Source organism: Canis aureus, chromosome 4, assembly GCF_053574225.1.
Source record: "Canis aureus isolate CA01 chromosome 4, VMU_Caureus_v.1.0, whole genome shotgun sequence".
NCBI classification, from domain to species: Eukaryota; Metazoa; Chordata; class Mammalia; order Carnivora; family Canidae; genus Canis; species Canis aureus.
The window spans coordinates 62,323,806-62,340,218 of NC_135614.1; the positions used below are offsets into that span (position 1 = coordinate 62,323,806).

The 16,413-nt window shown below is 37.1% G+C and overlaps 2 protein-coding genes across 2 annotated transcripts in view; one reads left to right on the forward strand and one right to left on the reverse strand.

Annotated features, from left to right (window-relative positions):
* LOC144312856 (sperm-associated acrosin inhibitor-like) overlaps positions 1-16,413 on the forward strand; it is a 124,567-nt gene that overhangs the window by 36,042 nt on the left and 72,112 nt on the right. The gene's annotated exons all lie outside the window — the stretch shown is intronic.
* On the reverse strand, positions 1,783-7,084 carry SPINK9 (serine peptidase inhibitor Kazal type 9). The gene is made up of 4 exons (XM_077895986.1): positions 6,951-7,084; positions 6,011-6,039; positions 3,705-3,832; positions 1,783-1,959 (listed from the first exon to the last, which is right to left on the reverse strand). Exons 1-4 carry the CDS (start codon positions 7,003-7,005, stop codon positions 1,914-1,916), a joined length of 258 nt encoding a protein of 85 aa, XP_077752112.1. The 5' UTR covers positions 7,006-7,084; the 3' UTR covers positions 1,783-1,913.

The following is a 16,413-nucleotide window of genomic DNA, read 5'->3' on the forward strand; positions in this document are numbered from 1 at the left end:
TGGAATGGAGAGAGATGAGGCTGGAGAGCGAGGCTAGCACTGATGGACTTGTAGGGAGAGAGACTCACCAAAGTGATTTTAGCAGGGACAAGATAAGATCTGTGTTTGAGAAATATCACTCTGGAGACAGTTGGAAATAGATGGTGGGCAGTGAATAGTAAGGAGGCTTGGGAGGCAGAGTGGCTGGAAAACATGAACTGGCCAATAACTTTGCTAGTTTGTTATGTCGCAGTCTCCTGCTATTCCCTTTACTTGGAATGACACTTCTCACTTCTCAACCCATGGCTACTGCCTCCTCATTCCACCCATCTCAACTCCTGCCCTTGTGTTCCTTGCCTAACTTCTACCCATAATTTAGGCTTCTGCTTATAAATCACCTCAGGAATTGGGGAGGCCTTTCCTGATTGCCCTAGTTAGTCTAACTTATACATATGTTATATACATGTATATATATATATATATATATATATATATATATATATATGATTGATATTTTATTAATATAATTCTTCCTATGCAATTTTAAAGCTTCATAAAGGAAGGATGAATTTTTATATTTGTATGCTCATTGATGCATTTCTAGCATCTAACAAAGAGTGGATATTTAATATTCGGTGAAAAGACAAATGAAGTTTAAGTCAATATTTTCTGTTTCTTTGAATAATGCTTTTAAGTAATCCTAGTGATGGTCTTAGATCATTCAGGAAACAACAGCAACAACAAAAAGTGAAAGAGAAGACAAAAGAAAATAAATCACCACAAAGAATATCATTGTACTTGAATTCTTTGGAAATTAGCAAAGGTTATTTTGATGGTCAGTCTTGGTGTCTGAATCTCTAATGGATTTGTGAGATAAGAACACAGCTCAAAAGGACTTGACTCAATTTTCTCTTTCTTCCTCTTTGCAGAGAATCTCTCTTAGATTTTCATGTTAGATGCATGCATAATTTGTTTCTATAATTGAAATGTTGCTTAATTTTGATTCAATGTTAATAAACATATTTGCATAACATCAGTTCTATGCAAGGTACTATACTAAGTATGGCAATTTCTTCCACAGAATATAAGCTCCAAGAGGGCAAGGTCAAGTCTATTCTATTTATCATTGTATCCTCCAAAGCCTATCACAGATACTGACACAAAGTAGGCATTAATAAGTGTGTGTTAATTGCAGAGATGCACAAATGGATTACAAAGATGTGCAAGGCTTACTCTCTGTTCTTTGGAATAGACAGTGCGATCTTTGGAACATATAATAATATGTTTTTTGGGACCATGTAATAAATAGTGAGATTAGATAAGTTTCAGATTCTAGATCTGATATCAAACTTTAGGGAAAAAAAAGTCCCATGGAAGACATCAACTACTTCATGGGAATTTATACAGGTTTACTGGGCACTTTTGACTAGCCACATTTTACAAACATGTATTCTGGTAGAAAATAAAGAACTATCTCAATCTAGGATAACTTTCAGTGTCTTAAACACAAGAAACATCTAGCAAAATAGTATTTCCTGATTCTTGTACTTGAAGATTTTTTTTTTTTTTTTCTGTTTATGTTTCAGGAATACTCAAGAACTAAGTTATGCACATGTGGTGTTTTCCTAGCCTGGGCAAGAAGAAGGCATCAGATTCAAATCCTTTGATTTTCTGGTTCCCACTACTGGTCTTAGTTAACCCCTTTTCCCCTCAGGATATGGCCCTAAGGTAGTCCATTAAACATCACCCAAAAGTGAAACAAATCTGGAAGATTCAACTCCTAAACAAAGAGTCAGACATGTATTTATTTCACATAGGTCTACTTTATTCTACAAAGAAATCAGGACATACTAGTGACAAGATTAGGCAACACAGCATAGGTTATATGGGAGAAGTAAGTGTGTTTTTGTGTGAACTGGAATCACAAGATAGATTCAACACTTTCCAAAATGTACAAATTTAAGTTTGTTGTCAGTTTTTCTGTGAAGAGAAAAAAGGAAAAAAATGAAAATGCTAAAGCCATAAACATTTTATTAGCATCCGGGACTAATTACCATTCACTAATGAACTCCTCCCCTCACCCCACCCAGGTACTCAGGTCAGTTCACTTATTGATGTTTTTAGGAGGAAGTGACTGGGGCACCTGGGTGACTCAGTTGGCTAAGCCTCTGCCTTTGGCTCAGTTCATGATCCCAGGGTCTTGCAATTGAACCCTAAGTCAGGCTCCCTGCTTCTCCTTCTCTCTCCCCCTCTGCCCTTCCTTCCCACTCATGCTCTCTCTCTCTCTCTCTCTCTCTCTCGTTCTCTCTCTCACTCAAATAAAGAAATAAAATCTTTAAAAAAAAAAAAGGAGAGAGTGATTGCAATTTAGAAATATTTTAGCAACTAGTGTTGGTTATGTAAGGATAATGCTCGCAATATATACCAATCAGTATATGTCCCTGAAAACATCTTTTTTTTAAAAAAAAGATTTTATTTATTTGTTCAGGAAAGACACAGAGAGAGAGAGAGAGAGAGAGAGAGGCAGAGACACAGGCAGAGGGAGCATCAGGCTCCATGCAGGGACTCGATCCCAAGTCTCCAGGATCACACACTGGGCTGAAGGTTGTGCTAAACTGCTAAGCCACCTCGGCTGCCCTCTGAAAACATATCTAATGAATTTCTTATTTAAAGGAGACACATTTAGAAACCTTTTTACATAAATGATTTCATTGTAAAAGTCACGTTTTACATTTATCACAAAATATTTATTTCTCATAAAAGTAATGAGAGGCACCTTTTTTCTGAGGTGCCTGGGTGGCTCAGTCAGTTAAGCATCTGACTTCTGCTCATGTCATGATTTCAAGGTCCTTGGATGAAGGCCTGTGTCTGGCTCCATGCTCAGCAGGGAGGCTACTTCTCCCTCTCCCTCTCCCTCTGCCCCTCCCTCCTGTTCCTGCTTTCTCTCTCTAATAAATAAAATATTTTTTTTAAAAAAAGTAATTTGTTTTTTGATTTAAAAAAAAGGAAAAATATGCCATCTGTATGAAGTGTTTGTTTTCATTCATGTATGTTTTGAAAATACTTAGGAGGATCTATGTGTTTCTATACATTCTAGTATATCATGCACCATCTTATATATTTCAAGCTGATACTAACATATCTTTCTGATGATTACTTTGTAACTTTTAAGCTATTTTTGGCTATTTGATTTTCAAATTTAATTTTTATTATAGCTTCAATATATATTTTGTTGAGAAATGATACTCTGAAACAGAACAATTTCTTTAGGATTTTTAGATATGGTCCCTTTTGTGCCAATAATTAGGGGGCTTTAACATATCTAAACTTAATTGTTAAAACTAAACAATAGATATAGATCATTCTGACAGATGAATAGACTGGCATGCCTAGGAGGAGGAATGTTCCTTATCCCTGGAAATAATCAAGCACACACTGTAGGATGACTTGAGATTTTTGTAGAAGGAATTCAAGCAATAGTTTAGTAGATGGATGTTGAACTAGATGACCGTCAAATTTCCTTCCAACTTAGAGATTCTAGATTATTTGATTTACTCTTTCTACCAGAATATGGATGGATCCAAAGACACTAGAGACTCCAAAGCCTACATACTCATCATATTCACATATTCATTATGCCCTAAACCACTTCTTCTAACTGAGGTATACTTGTCATAACACATAATCACACCTTAAATATAGAAAAAAAATATTGCAACACTTACTGAACTTGAGAACAAAAGAAGCAATCATTTTCATAAGTTTTGCCATCAGATCCACAAATTGGTGCATATATTTCATAACAAATTCTCTCTTCTCCTGGTGGTAACTTTTTAAATTTACTGCAATCAACCTGGAAATACATATAAAAAGCCTTCCATCAAATCTTTATTCCCAGGATTTAGGATTTCCCAAGCAAGTTTAGAGGGCTCTCAAATCATTGGTTTCTTATTCTAATTGTCCTCATCCAACCTCCTTGAAATATATCAATTATAGAGATTTCTTATATCAGATATAAAATTACATGTGATAAACCTCTTTATGGTAGCTTGTAACCAAATAATTTGCCTAAAAATTAAAAATGTATTTAAAACACACATGGTAGATTCACAGATGTAACCATTCCCATGGGGTTAGTTTTCTTCACATCCTGCTATTTCTCTCTTTCACTTAAAAAGTTCTATCTGGGGGATCCCTGGGTGGCTCAGCAGTTTAGCGCCTGCCTTTGACCCAGGGCGTGATCCTGGAGTCCTAGGATCGAGTCCCGCATCGGGATCTCTGTGTGGAGTCTGCTTCTCTCTCTCTCTCTCTCTCTCTCATAAATAAATAAAATCTTAAAAAAAAGTTCTATCTGAATATAAGTGTGAGATGTATTATAGAGATACCTACTATAGTTTTCAAGAACTAGCACATCATTAGCAATTAATGATTAGTGATTTTAATTAATCATTAAGTTATTAGTAACAAATAAATAACTTGTTATACACTTCACCAGCACATAGACAGAGACATGTATTTTACTATTGTATTTGAGAATCACTGTTGTAAAAGCCAGGAGCAAAGCCAAAGTGTAAAGCCCCCTGTAGGAGCAAGTATGCAATCACCAAGATAGAGTTTTCTGGGGTTTTCATCTATAAGCAAATTGAAGAGTGTGGACAGTCAAAATCAAACACATCAGAATTCAAATTCTGACTATATGACTCTGGCACAATCATTTTAATTTTCTAAGCCTCGGTTTCTTTACCTGCAAAGGCAGGGTGATAATAACTATATTGTAAGATTAAAAAATATATAATCGAGAAGATATGTGTAAAATGCTTAGCACTTTCATGAAAAAATCCTAGCTATTATTTTTACCCCTTGGCTCTATTTTCAGGACTACACAAACTCTAGCTCTACACAGAAGACTCTACATTTACAGGTTTTCCAACTCAGAGTTCCACATATGATACTGTACTAATTGTTGAATATCTCCACCTGGATAGCTTGAAATATTCTCAAACTTCAAGTTAAATTAATCTTCCCCTTTAGCTATGTTTCATTAATTAATCCATTCATTCTTTTGGGTATCCTATGCCATGTACCTTCCAAGTTTTAGGGCTGAGGTGATGGCTGACAATACAAAGATTGGTAACCATGATAAAATGGCAGAAGTATCTCAGAGGCTAGTGGAATCTAGTGAAGAATGGGAATGATGATGAGTATACACCAGCATGATTTCACTTCTCCATGCCTGCTCAAACCCCAACACCAGGACTTATGTCCTGGTCACCAGGTGACCAGGAAACTACCAAAGCTTCATATTCATTAACCTTTTAAATTCTCAAGCAGCTGCTAAATCATGAAGGATGGCTTGGACTCAAGACTGTCTGACTCCAAAATTTACACACTCTTACTATTATTCTCTTTAATAGGTAAAACAAAAGTTCCAAAGAAGTGAAAGGAGCTGCCTAGGCCCGAGTCACACAGCTGTAAAGCCTTTGAGCTTTAACTAGAGTCCCAATTGCTTTGATTTCTGGTTTAAAGTTTTTACTACCACACCTAGATTTTCTCAACAATAGTTATTACTTAATATGAATCATAAAGGAAAGGTTAAATTAAAATCTTCATTCTCTAAGATAAAGAACAAAGATGTATGTGTCCCATTTAACAATTTTAAGAATCATGACTTGTCCTTATTGGGCTTTACTAGGTACCAGGTACTGTGCTCATCTCTCTTCAAACACTGTGGTTTTAATCCTCACAATAAGCTTATGAAACAAGTATTGTTGCCCATGGCCACATGATCCAGGAGCTGGAATTCAAACCCAGGACTTTATAACTCAGATACTAGGTATCTAACCAACTTTGTTCTACTATGTCCATTTCAGAAAGATCTCTTAATAAATTTTTTAAAATAAAATCAGTTTTGATACTTAAAAAATCTTCAAACATGTAGCAATTTATTGTATAGTAGCAAATATTTCCTTGTTGATACTAGCTTTAAAATTACATAGGAGTAGGACTTTCATATCAAGATGAATGTACTGACCTGTTTAGGGCGTGAGGTACAGTCTACATCTGTAAGAAAAAGATGAGAAACCAAATTAAACTCTAGAAGAACTTAATCTTGTTTAAAAAAAGATCTTTTATTTATGTTTCAGCTCTCAGCCTGTCAAAAATATAAGACTCTCTTCAGAACTGTGTATCAATATAATATCAAAGGTTGAAGCTCAACATAGGTTTTTTTCCCCCTTTTTTGAATGGGATTAGAACATAGCCAAAAGTATAAAGAAGCTACTATAATAATGAGGAGTTTTGTTCTTTCCTACCTCGTAACAGAACTTAGGAAATATTGAAAAAAAAGTGGTTTTATATTTAGAGAATGTCTGCTATTATGTTGAAAACTGAAAGTTGAAAATTCTAGGGCATTGAAAATTTCTAGAAGGCAGATTTCAACTCAATGGAAAAATAATAAGAGTTCATGCTGCCAAACAATAGATGGTACGGTTTTATAAAGAAATGAGGTCCCCAGAAATGGTGATATAAAATCAAAGCAGAGTCTGGATGTATGCTTACCAAAGAAGTTATACAAAGTGTTTATATGGATAAAAATTTGGCCTTGAGCACCTGGGTTGCTTAGTTAAGCCTTTGCCTTTGGCTCAGATCGTGGTTCTAGGGTCCTGGGATTGAGTCCCATATCAGGCATCCCTTAGGAAGCCTGCTTCTCCCTCTGCCTATGTCTCTACCTCTCTCCATGTGTCTCTTATGAATAAATAAATAAAATCTTAAAAAAAAAAAGAATTTGGACTTAGCTTATCATTTAGGTCTACTCAGGCCCAAAGATTATATCAGTTAGTGATATGTTAGTAGGGACAAAAAAATGCATTTGCCAAAGTTTTCCCTATTATCTATGTGCTGTGTATATCCCAGGATTCTGTGAGCAGAAGGTGACATGAGCTTTTGGTATCAGGGCAGAGGGAGATACTCACTGAAGATGGTTGTAAGTGCCAGAGTCAAGAGCAGGGCAAAGGCTGTCACTTTCATGCTGCTGAAGTGGTCAAGGGCAGTCAGATGGTGGCAAAGCAAATGACTTTCTGGTGTCTGCTCTGCCCACTTGGGTCCTGTTTTATATATTGTCAAGAGCTCCTATCTTGATTGTGAAATAGCTATTTCCAGTAACAGAATCATGGGAAGAGGTTAGAAACAATTGCTAGTACGGGAATTCTTTTATTGTGAAATCAGATAGTTGCTGATTTCAATAGATGATAGAACCCAATAAAGGTGTTATTTCCTTATTTCTTTACATACTTGAGAGTTTGAGTGCTTTCACATCTGCTCCAGCATTGGATCTTCATAACAAATCTGTTGGAGAATTATTACCGTTTTCCTTGTTATAAAGATGAGAAAGTGAATAGGCAAAGAATTTAAGTAATTTTACTGAGTTTACTACATATTCTTTGTTGTACTACTTTTGGGAACATTCATCAGCATGGCAGCTTTCTAAGTTTGGATATTTTCCCAGTTTCTCCTCTTTTGTCTGGCACCGAATAGGAAATGTTACCAGATAAGACCTCAGACTGGGCACAGAGAAATGTATCAGTACTCAAGTCTTTTGGGGGAGGGGAGGGGCAGAGGGAGAGGGAGAGAGAGAGTCTCAAGCAGGCTCCACAGCTAGCATAGAATCCATCACAGGGCTCAATCCCGCAACCCCAACCTCATTACCTGAGCCAAAATCTAGAGTCGATACTTAACCGGCTGAGCCACCCAGGTGCCCCAACACCCAACTCTTGATTCAGCAGAAACAAGCAATGGTTGGTGCTCTTTAGCTGGGGGATAATTTTCCAAAGAATCTAAATTTGAGGAGATGCTACAGTAGGTAGAACTGCTGAGCAGTCACACCTCATTTACCCACTAGATCTCTCGTGGAAGCTTGTTTATCAAAGGCCCTTGGGCAAAGGGACTCCTCAAGGGCAATAATGAAATGCTATATGACCATCTTAACCAGCAATGGATTTAGTGACTGCAGTGACTGGACTGTCCCTAAAGTTTTGGCCATGATTCTCTAGTACCACAAATGATGATTCAAGAATGAAATGACATTGCCCTGGTTAGTTACATAGTTACATACAGAGACCAGTGATATCTTACACTAATACAATTAGTGTTACATAGTTACATAAGAGACCAGTGATATCTTATGCTAATAGACTTATCCTTAAAGGACAAGCTTACCAACCATTTGGCCATGGTTTAAAGAAGTTTAATTGCGCTTTATCCAAACATTTTTAATTTGAAATCCTTGATAAAGGCTACAAGGATACTTATTTTGGAATGTGCCAATTTTCAAATACAGTGACTCTATGAGAAGACCTTGTAAGTACCTCTTGCAGTTTTGATAAATGGAGGTGGAAGACACTATAAACCACTAGTGGAAGTAGTGCCAGAGTGTGAGAGGCTGAAACTCACAATTGTTTCCCTTCAAAAAGATAAAGACATCTGAAACCTGTGCTGTCTGGTGGGCAGGCATCATCTCTTGAAGGAGAGCTTGTACCTGAAGAGTCTGGATCAGAGCCTCAGCTTGGTTTGTTATGAGAGTGTGAACGCAGAAGAGAGAAGAGAAGCAAAAGAGGATAATCTGGAAGGACTAAATTCACATAGAGTTCCAGAGCCGTGACAGGAGATTCTCTAGTTCAGGGAATAAAGTATTCTGAATTAAAGCCCAAGAAGAACCAAATCTCAAGATTTTGGTTACAAGATTAGAGGAGGACTAATATAAAGGTGACTCTCTGGAGGGTGTCAAAGGGCTGGGCTGGGGGAGGCTATGATTGCTAAGACCTCTTCTGCTTCTAAGGAAGACTGGGTAGAGTTTAGGAGCCATTGATGTGCATGCATGGGTTAAGTGATCACCTCTGGAGGGGAAACGTTGCAAGATCTAGGAATCAGGAAAACTGACACGAAGTCACTTGAGCTCTTCAGAAATGTCTTTCCATACAATGGCAGTCCTTTCTTCCTAATAAGCAAGACCTTTTAAGCAGCCCTGAGTTATACTGATAAAAAGAAGAAGGAGGAGGAGGAGGGGGAGGAGGTGGAGAGGAGGGGAAGGAAAGGAGAATGCAGCAGCTTAAAATGTCACCATGAATTGAGGGTGTTTTTTTTTCCTAAGGAATTCTGAACTATTTTCAGTGTGTATTGGGAGGTAGGGGAAGTGAGGAGAACCTTATGGTTTATTGGAGAATTTACCTAAGAACTCCGTCTGTGTAGCATATCCTTATCATATTGTCTTGCTATTAACCATTCTTAAGTCACTTCAGCGCTTTTACTTTGCTTCCTTGGAGGAGCAGTTCTATCAACTTACTAGCACCTGCTTTACATAACAATTAGGAATGAATTTGTTCATTTTAATTTTATATTTTGAAATAATTGTTGCAAGGCTAGAGTTTCTTGGGATACCTGGGTGGCTCAGTGGTTGAGCATCTGCCTTAGGCTCAGGGCATGATTCCAGTCCCAGGATTGAGTCTCACATTGGGCTCCCTGCAGGAACCTGTTTCTCCCTCTGCCTGTGTCTCTGCCTCTCTCTGTGTGTCTCATGAATAAATAAATCTTTTTTAAAAAAGAACTTCTCGAGTACTCTTCACCTCAAGACTCCATTCAAATTTTGCCATTTGTGTCAATAATGCCTTTATAACAAAATCCAATCCAATGAGATTTAATATTATTATGACAGCAGTAGTCCCTATGAAAGTCTTAGCTGCTGTTTTTGGAAAGATGGATAAATCCATCCTAAAATTCATGTGGAAAAACAAGTTACTCAGAACAGCCAAAACAATCTTGAAAGTGAAGAAAGCTAGAGAACTCACTCTTTTCAAATTTCAAATTTACCACAAAATTATAGTAGTCAAAATAGTGTGTAACAGAATTGAAAATACAAAAAAAATTTACATTTATGGCACTTGATTTTTGACAAAGGCAAATTGCCAGAACAATTTATTGGTGAAAGAATAGTCTTCAAGAATTGGTGCTGGGACAATTGAGGTTGGACCTTCACCTCATTTTGTGTAAAAAATTGTAGCAGAAATTAGCTCAAAAAAAAAAAAGAAAGAAATTAGCTCAAAATGAATCAAAGACTTAAATGTAAGAGTTATAACTATAGAAGTCTTAGAAGAAAACATAGGCATAAATCTTTGTGACCTTTGAATGGGCAGTGGCCTCTTAGATATGACACTAAGAATATAATAAGCAAAAGGGAAAATAGATAAATTGAATTTTATCAAAATCCAAATTTTGCATTTAATAGGACAGCCAACAGGATGAGAGAAAATATTTGTAAATCATAGATCTGGTAAAGGACTAGTATATTCAGAATATATAAAGCTAAACAGAATAAATGCAGCTCAACAATAATAAGATAAATAATCTAGTTAAAAAATGAGCAATGGATTTGAATAAACATTTTTCCAAAGAAGATATACAAATGGCCAATAAAGACACTAAAATATGCTCATCATCATTAGTTATCAGTTATTAGAGTTATTTTGGCAAATCAAAGCCAAAATGAGTACCATTTCATATCCATTAGGATTACTAAAAAAGAAAAAAAAAAAAAGACAAGATGTTGTCAAGGATGTGGAGAAATCGGAATCCTCATACATTGCTCATGGGAATAGAAAAATGTCACAGTAGCTGCTTTGAGAACAGTTTAGTAGGTCCTCAAAAAGTTAAATGTAGAGTTACCCTATGGCCTAGCAATTCTATTTCTAGGTAATTTACCCAAGAGCATTGAAGACAAAAAAAACAAAACAAAACAAAAAAATGAACAAACAAAAAACTTGTATGTGAATGTTTATGGCAGTTTTATTTATAATGGTCCAAAATTGGAAACAATCCAAGTATCTATTAGTTCATAAATGACTGAACATAGTATAGCCATAGAATGGAATATTATTCAGCTACAAAAAAAGAATGAACTGCTGACACATGCTACAGCATGGATTAACCTTGAAAACATTATGCTAATGGAGGAAGTCAAACACAAAAGGCTTATATTGTATGATTCTATTGTGGGACCCAAGGAATTTAACAAAAATTCCCTACCCTTGGACAAGCAGAGCAGGACTAACTCCATTTTGTCCTACACCCGCAATCTCATGTATAACTCTCCACATGACCTGCTTATTGCTTAAGGCACTCCCCCACCCAAGTCAAGCCGCTGAGCACACCCCTACTGGAAACCAGCTCATAAGAATGTAAACCTCGCCTTTTGCCCGCCAAACCTGCACGCCAATTCTGACCAGAGTGTGATAGGCTAGTTCACACGGTCACTCTAGGGTAAATTGTAATTCAATTGGCCACCTGTGTGTGGACCGACATTACTATGCAACTTTCTGTTTGTGTTACAATCTCATTGGCCACTGGCCCCTATAAAACTGCTATGCAGGGATCTCTGGGTGGCGCAGTGGTTTAGCGCCTGCCTTTGGCCCAGGGCGCGATCCTGGACACCCGGGATCGAATCCCACGTCGGGCTCCCTGCATGGAGCCTGCTTCTCCCTCTTCCTGTGTCTCTGCCTCTCTCTCTCTCTCTCTCTCTCTCTCTCTCTGTGTGACTATCATAAAAAAAAAAAGAATTAAAACTGCTATGCCTCTTAACCTCGGGGTCCAAGTCCCTGCTCCGCTGTGTCGGGTATACTTGGACCCAAGCTTGAGCTTGCTAATAAACCGTCGTGTACTTGCATTGGTGCCGGCGCCTTGGTGGTTTCTCGGATTCGCAATCTTGGGCGCAACACTATTTATGTATGATGTCCATAATATCAAGTTCATAGACAAAAATTAGATTCATGGTTGCCGGGGCTGGAAAGACTAGAATTATACATTTTAAAAACAAGAATTTTTGTAACTAATATAATGCTGCATGTGAATTATACTTCAATTTCAAAAATAAAAAAATAAAAACATTAATTTTATGGTATGTGAACTATTTCTCAACAAACAACAACAACAACAACAATAATTAAAGATCCATTTGGGATCATGCATCATCATGTTCTTTAATCTCTTCCAGTGTAGAATATTTAAAAGATTTGTTCTTGGTTTTGACAAGTTATTTTAGAGAATGTTTCTAAATTTGAGTTTGATGTTTCCTAGTGTCTATATTCAGGTTGTGCTTTTTGGGCAGGGAAATACAGAAGTTACTCTACATTCTTCGCATTGTATACTTTGAGATAGTACCCATGATGTTGATTTGCCCCATCACTAACGATGCTAACTTTGATCACTTGTGCAGGTTAGTATCTGCAAAGTTTCTCCACTCTACAGTTACTCTTTCTCCTTCCAAAATTAGTAAATATTTTGTGATGACATCCCTTGAGATTATTTGAATATCTCATTTTTCATCACAGTTTTACTCACAGTATTGAGGCCGTGTTCAAATGGGGCGAATTGTATACGTAAATTCATGTAACCTTAATGTGTTCATATTGTACATTTGTCTTTTCACTTTTTAGTATCAGTTTCTAAGAAACTGAAATGTTCCCATTCCTCAAACCAAGACCAAACCCCACAACATTTACTAATCATGGGCCTTTACTTCAGCATGCCAAACATATTTCCAAGGATGTGATATATGTGTTCAGACCTGGGTAAATGTTGGAAAAGGATGCACATACAGATCATAATCAACCATTTCATTTCCATAGGATTTTACAGTTTACAAAGCATGTTCGCATGCATGTCATCTGACTCTCATAATATACAGGTTAAATTAGAGTTTATTATTCTCTTAATTTTGTTGGTAAGGAAAGAGATACTGCACACATACATGACTAATCCACTGCCACACACCTGGTGATATTGGAATTGGCATAAGCATACAAGTCTCCTGTTCCAAGTTTTGTTGTATTCTCCTGAGCTACTTGGTGGAGATTTATAATAATGATGATTATGTCAAAGATATCAGTGATTTAAGTGCTGATGAGTACATAGAGACGTGAATAAAACTGAATAATTTTTTTTTCTCCAGGGCCTAAACTTAGAGAGGTAAAAATTTAAAAATAAATCTACTTTACATTTATATTTATGGGGATTTAACAGCTTCTCTGTGGCAAAGATTTACTTTTCCTGGCAGGGAAAAAGGAAAAGAAAAGAAATTAATGCATATGCCATAGTAAGAAATATATATATAAATCCCATTGACGTTAAAAGCTTATGATGAAAACCAAAAGTCTTTATTGCCAATATCACTTCAGTGGGAGCTAATTTTAACCATTTTTAAAAAAATTTTAACCATTTCTATTCTAAGGTTGTTACCAGTACAATCCTTAATAGTATACTTATACCTCTGTTTCTTGATATCTTAATAAATTTCTTATTTATTGACTGCCATCTATGAAGGAAAATTGTTAATTTACATTACCTTCTCATTTTTAGTTCTTCCCAATTTTTAATGAATATATTGTGACTTTTAAAAATTATGCATATTATCTTTACATAATAATATATACTTTAAATAATATATCTTAGTCATTTTCTATTATTCTTTTCCTTAGGCAGCATCTCACAATCCTACAAGAAACTTACCTGCCTCCATATCCTTCCCTCAGTCAGTTTTTCTCTCTAAAGATTTGTCACTTCTATTTTTATTTTCATGTTTCAGACATTTAAAATATGCACATTCTTCTCTGTATGCCATAATTCACTCTTTTACAGTTCAACCATGGGTTGATTCCAAAATTTGAAGAGCAATAACTATTTTTAAACATCACTTGTAAACATTAAAAGGATTCTGAGATGTATCAGTTGTAGGCCAACTCTTGACTTCCATTTCAGAAATACTGGAAATCTTCTTTTAGGTAGTGAGTTTTGGTAAATATTGGAAGAAAAGGGGCAGTGTCATCAACAGCTAGCATCCGCTTGGATACAATATAGACTGAAGACATAAGACCAGATGTTTCCTCAATGTCTATGCAGTGTAGTATATAGAACTAACACTAGCTAGACCTGGAGCCAGTAGAACCATGCACCATTTATGGTTCTGCAGTTCTGCCCATTGTTTCTTTCTTTTATCTCACCCAAGAAGCTAGGCTGATTATGTCTATGTTATGATGGGTACTGTGCGAGGATGAAATGAGTTAGGGAATATGACAGTCTTTTGTGAACTATAAGTTTTTTACAGATGTTTTATACTGGGTAATTTCAGAGTAGAAGGAGTTTGATTCCCGGGGGTATTGAGATATGATGGATAAGATTCTGTAAATACTGTTTGGACCCTGGATTGAGAGTAGCAGGTCTGAGTTCTTGTCCTCATCTTCTGTATAAGCAGGGAGGCATTTCTAATTTTTGGAGTTCAGAGTCTCCATCCATAAAATGAGGCTGTTGATTGGCTCTCTTTCATCCATGAAGATCAGGAATTCTTATATAGATTTGTATTTTGCCCACATTTTATATAATGTTTCCGTTGGTATCTCTCCCTGACCTTCATGCACAGCTGGCAGAGATTGTTGGAGATATTTCATCTTTACTATATACTAGGGTGAAGATAAGCTCACAGTGTAGGGGTATGCCCATGATATGGTCTTTATCACAATCCAACTACTAGAAGAAAGGGACTTTTGTGTACAAAGGAATGAGCTTCTGAGGATTCAGTTCAGCTGAGATGTGAGTGAGGTCAGAGGAAGAATGAGGAAAACTGAGGTCGCCAAAGGTTTGAAAGCAGCAGAGGAGAAAGGTGTTAGGTAAGTGGAGCAATATGAAAATCAGGCTCATAAGAAGGTATAAACAACTGAAGACATGTAAGAAAGATTAGTGAGGAGCACTGGGAAAATGCAGATGTTTAAGACAGGGCAAACAGTGTCAGGCGCAGGGACAGATCAAGACCAAGGAAAGAGAAGCTGAAGATCTAAGAAGGTAGGAGAAATTGGCATGATGAGAAGAGCACAGCAGACAGAGAAACCTGTGGAGTTGTGTACAACTCAGGCAACGGGATGCTTCACACATATGAGCAGGTACGAGCAGCTCAGGAGAGGATCACATTGGTAGGGGTGGGAGCTTGGAACTGGAAAGTAAGAGCCACTGAAGGTGGCAAGCAACTGAAGAGGGCTAAGCCAGCAAAACCATTTGACCACCTATTCCAGGCCCTTCACTGTCCAGATTACAACTTCTCCCTATCTGCTACTTTTATTTCAGCAGCTCTGTTTGTCTAACATAGTTTTCTATCCTTGTCTTCTGTATAGTTTCCATAGTTGACTTGGCCATGATCTGGTGTGACCTTGACTTTGAACTTGACTTTGAATTTAACTCTGATTCAGACCCATATTTTATCCCAATCATCCTGACCATGTTAGGTGTGTCATGATCATGGGGACAGAGTCTGTATTTATGTGATTATATAACACTATAACAGAAGAATCTAAATGCAGGCATGAACCAACTGTTTATAAGCCTTTTCAGTATTTATTTATTTATTTTTAAAGATTTCATTTATTTATTCATGAGGGACAGAGAGAGAGAGAGAGAGAGAGAGAGAGGCAGAGACACAGGCAGAGGGAGAAGCAGGCTCCACGCAGAGAGCCTGATGTGGGACCTGATCCCGGGACTCCAGGATCACGCCCCAAGCCAAAGGCAGGTGCTCAACCGCTGAGCCACCCAGGGATCCCCTATAAGCCTTTTTATACCACTTTTATGGAGTTACCAAAACTATGGATTGCATCTCTCTTCTTTTTTTTTTAAGATTTATTTATTTATTTGATATAAAGAAAAGATGAGAGAGGCCAAGAATAGTTCTGGGGCAAGTGAGGGAAGAAATGAACCTGGGGAGGAGAAAATGAGGACCATGAAAGTACACCAAGGCCCAATCTGAGTCACTAATTTCTTGTGAGCTATGCCTATCACTAAAGACTTCCTCAAAGTGTTGTGGTCACATATGTACCCTCTACAGAAGGAACTCCAAATTCATCAATAAGAATGAGTTATAGACCTCTGTATTTAAAACAAAAAATGTACAATTTGCCAATACTGTCAATGTTGTCTTCATACATAGTGGTGTCTACATTTTATATGTATGGAAGGCAAGCGTTAGAGAAGAAGTCAAGCAATATAGTAGTCAGTGCCAGAGATGTTCTGTTAAGGTTACAGCAGGTTAGCAAGGTGAGAGACAAGAAAAGTAAATTATGAAATGCTCATGGAATGGGGAGGAGAATCTATTCTCCAGGGCTGACTTATAATGAAGGTGGTGCCCCTCTAAGGAACTTTGGAAAAGAAACTAATATAAAGACCAGCATGGTCCATAGACTAGTTCCCAGTGGCAGGTACTAATTAAGGAAAGTAAAGACTCCAGGAGAGGGTAAGGCATTCACTGGTGTGTGTGTGTGTGTGCGCACACACACATGTGTGTGTGTGTTTACATATGTGTGTTTGTGTGTGTGTGTCCCTGTGTCTCTTGGAAGTCACTTGGAAGTCTTCATA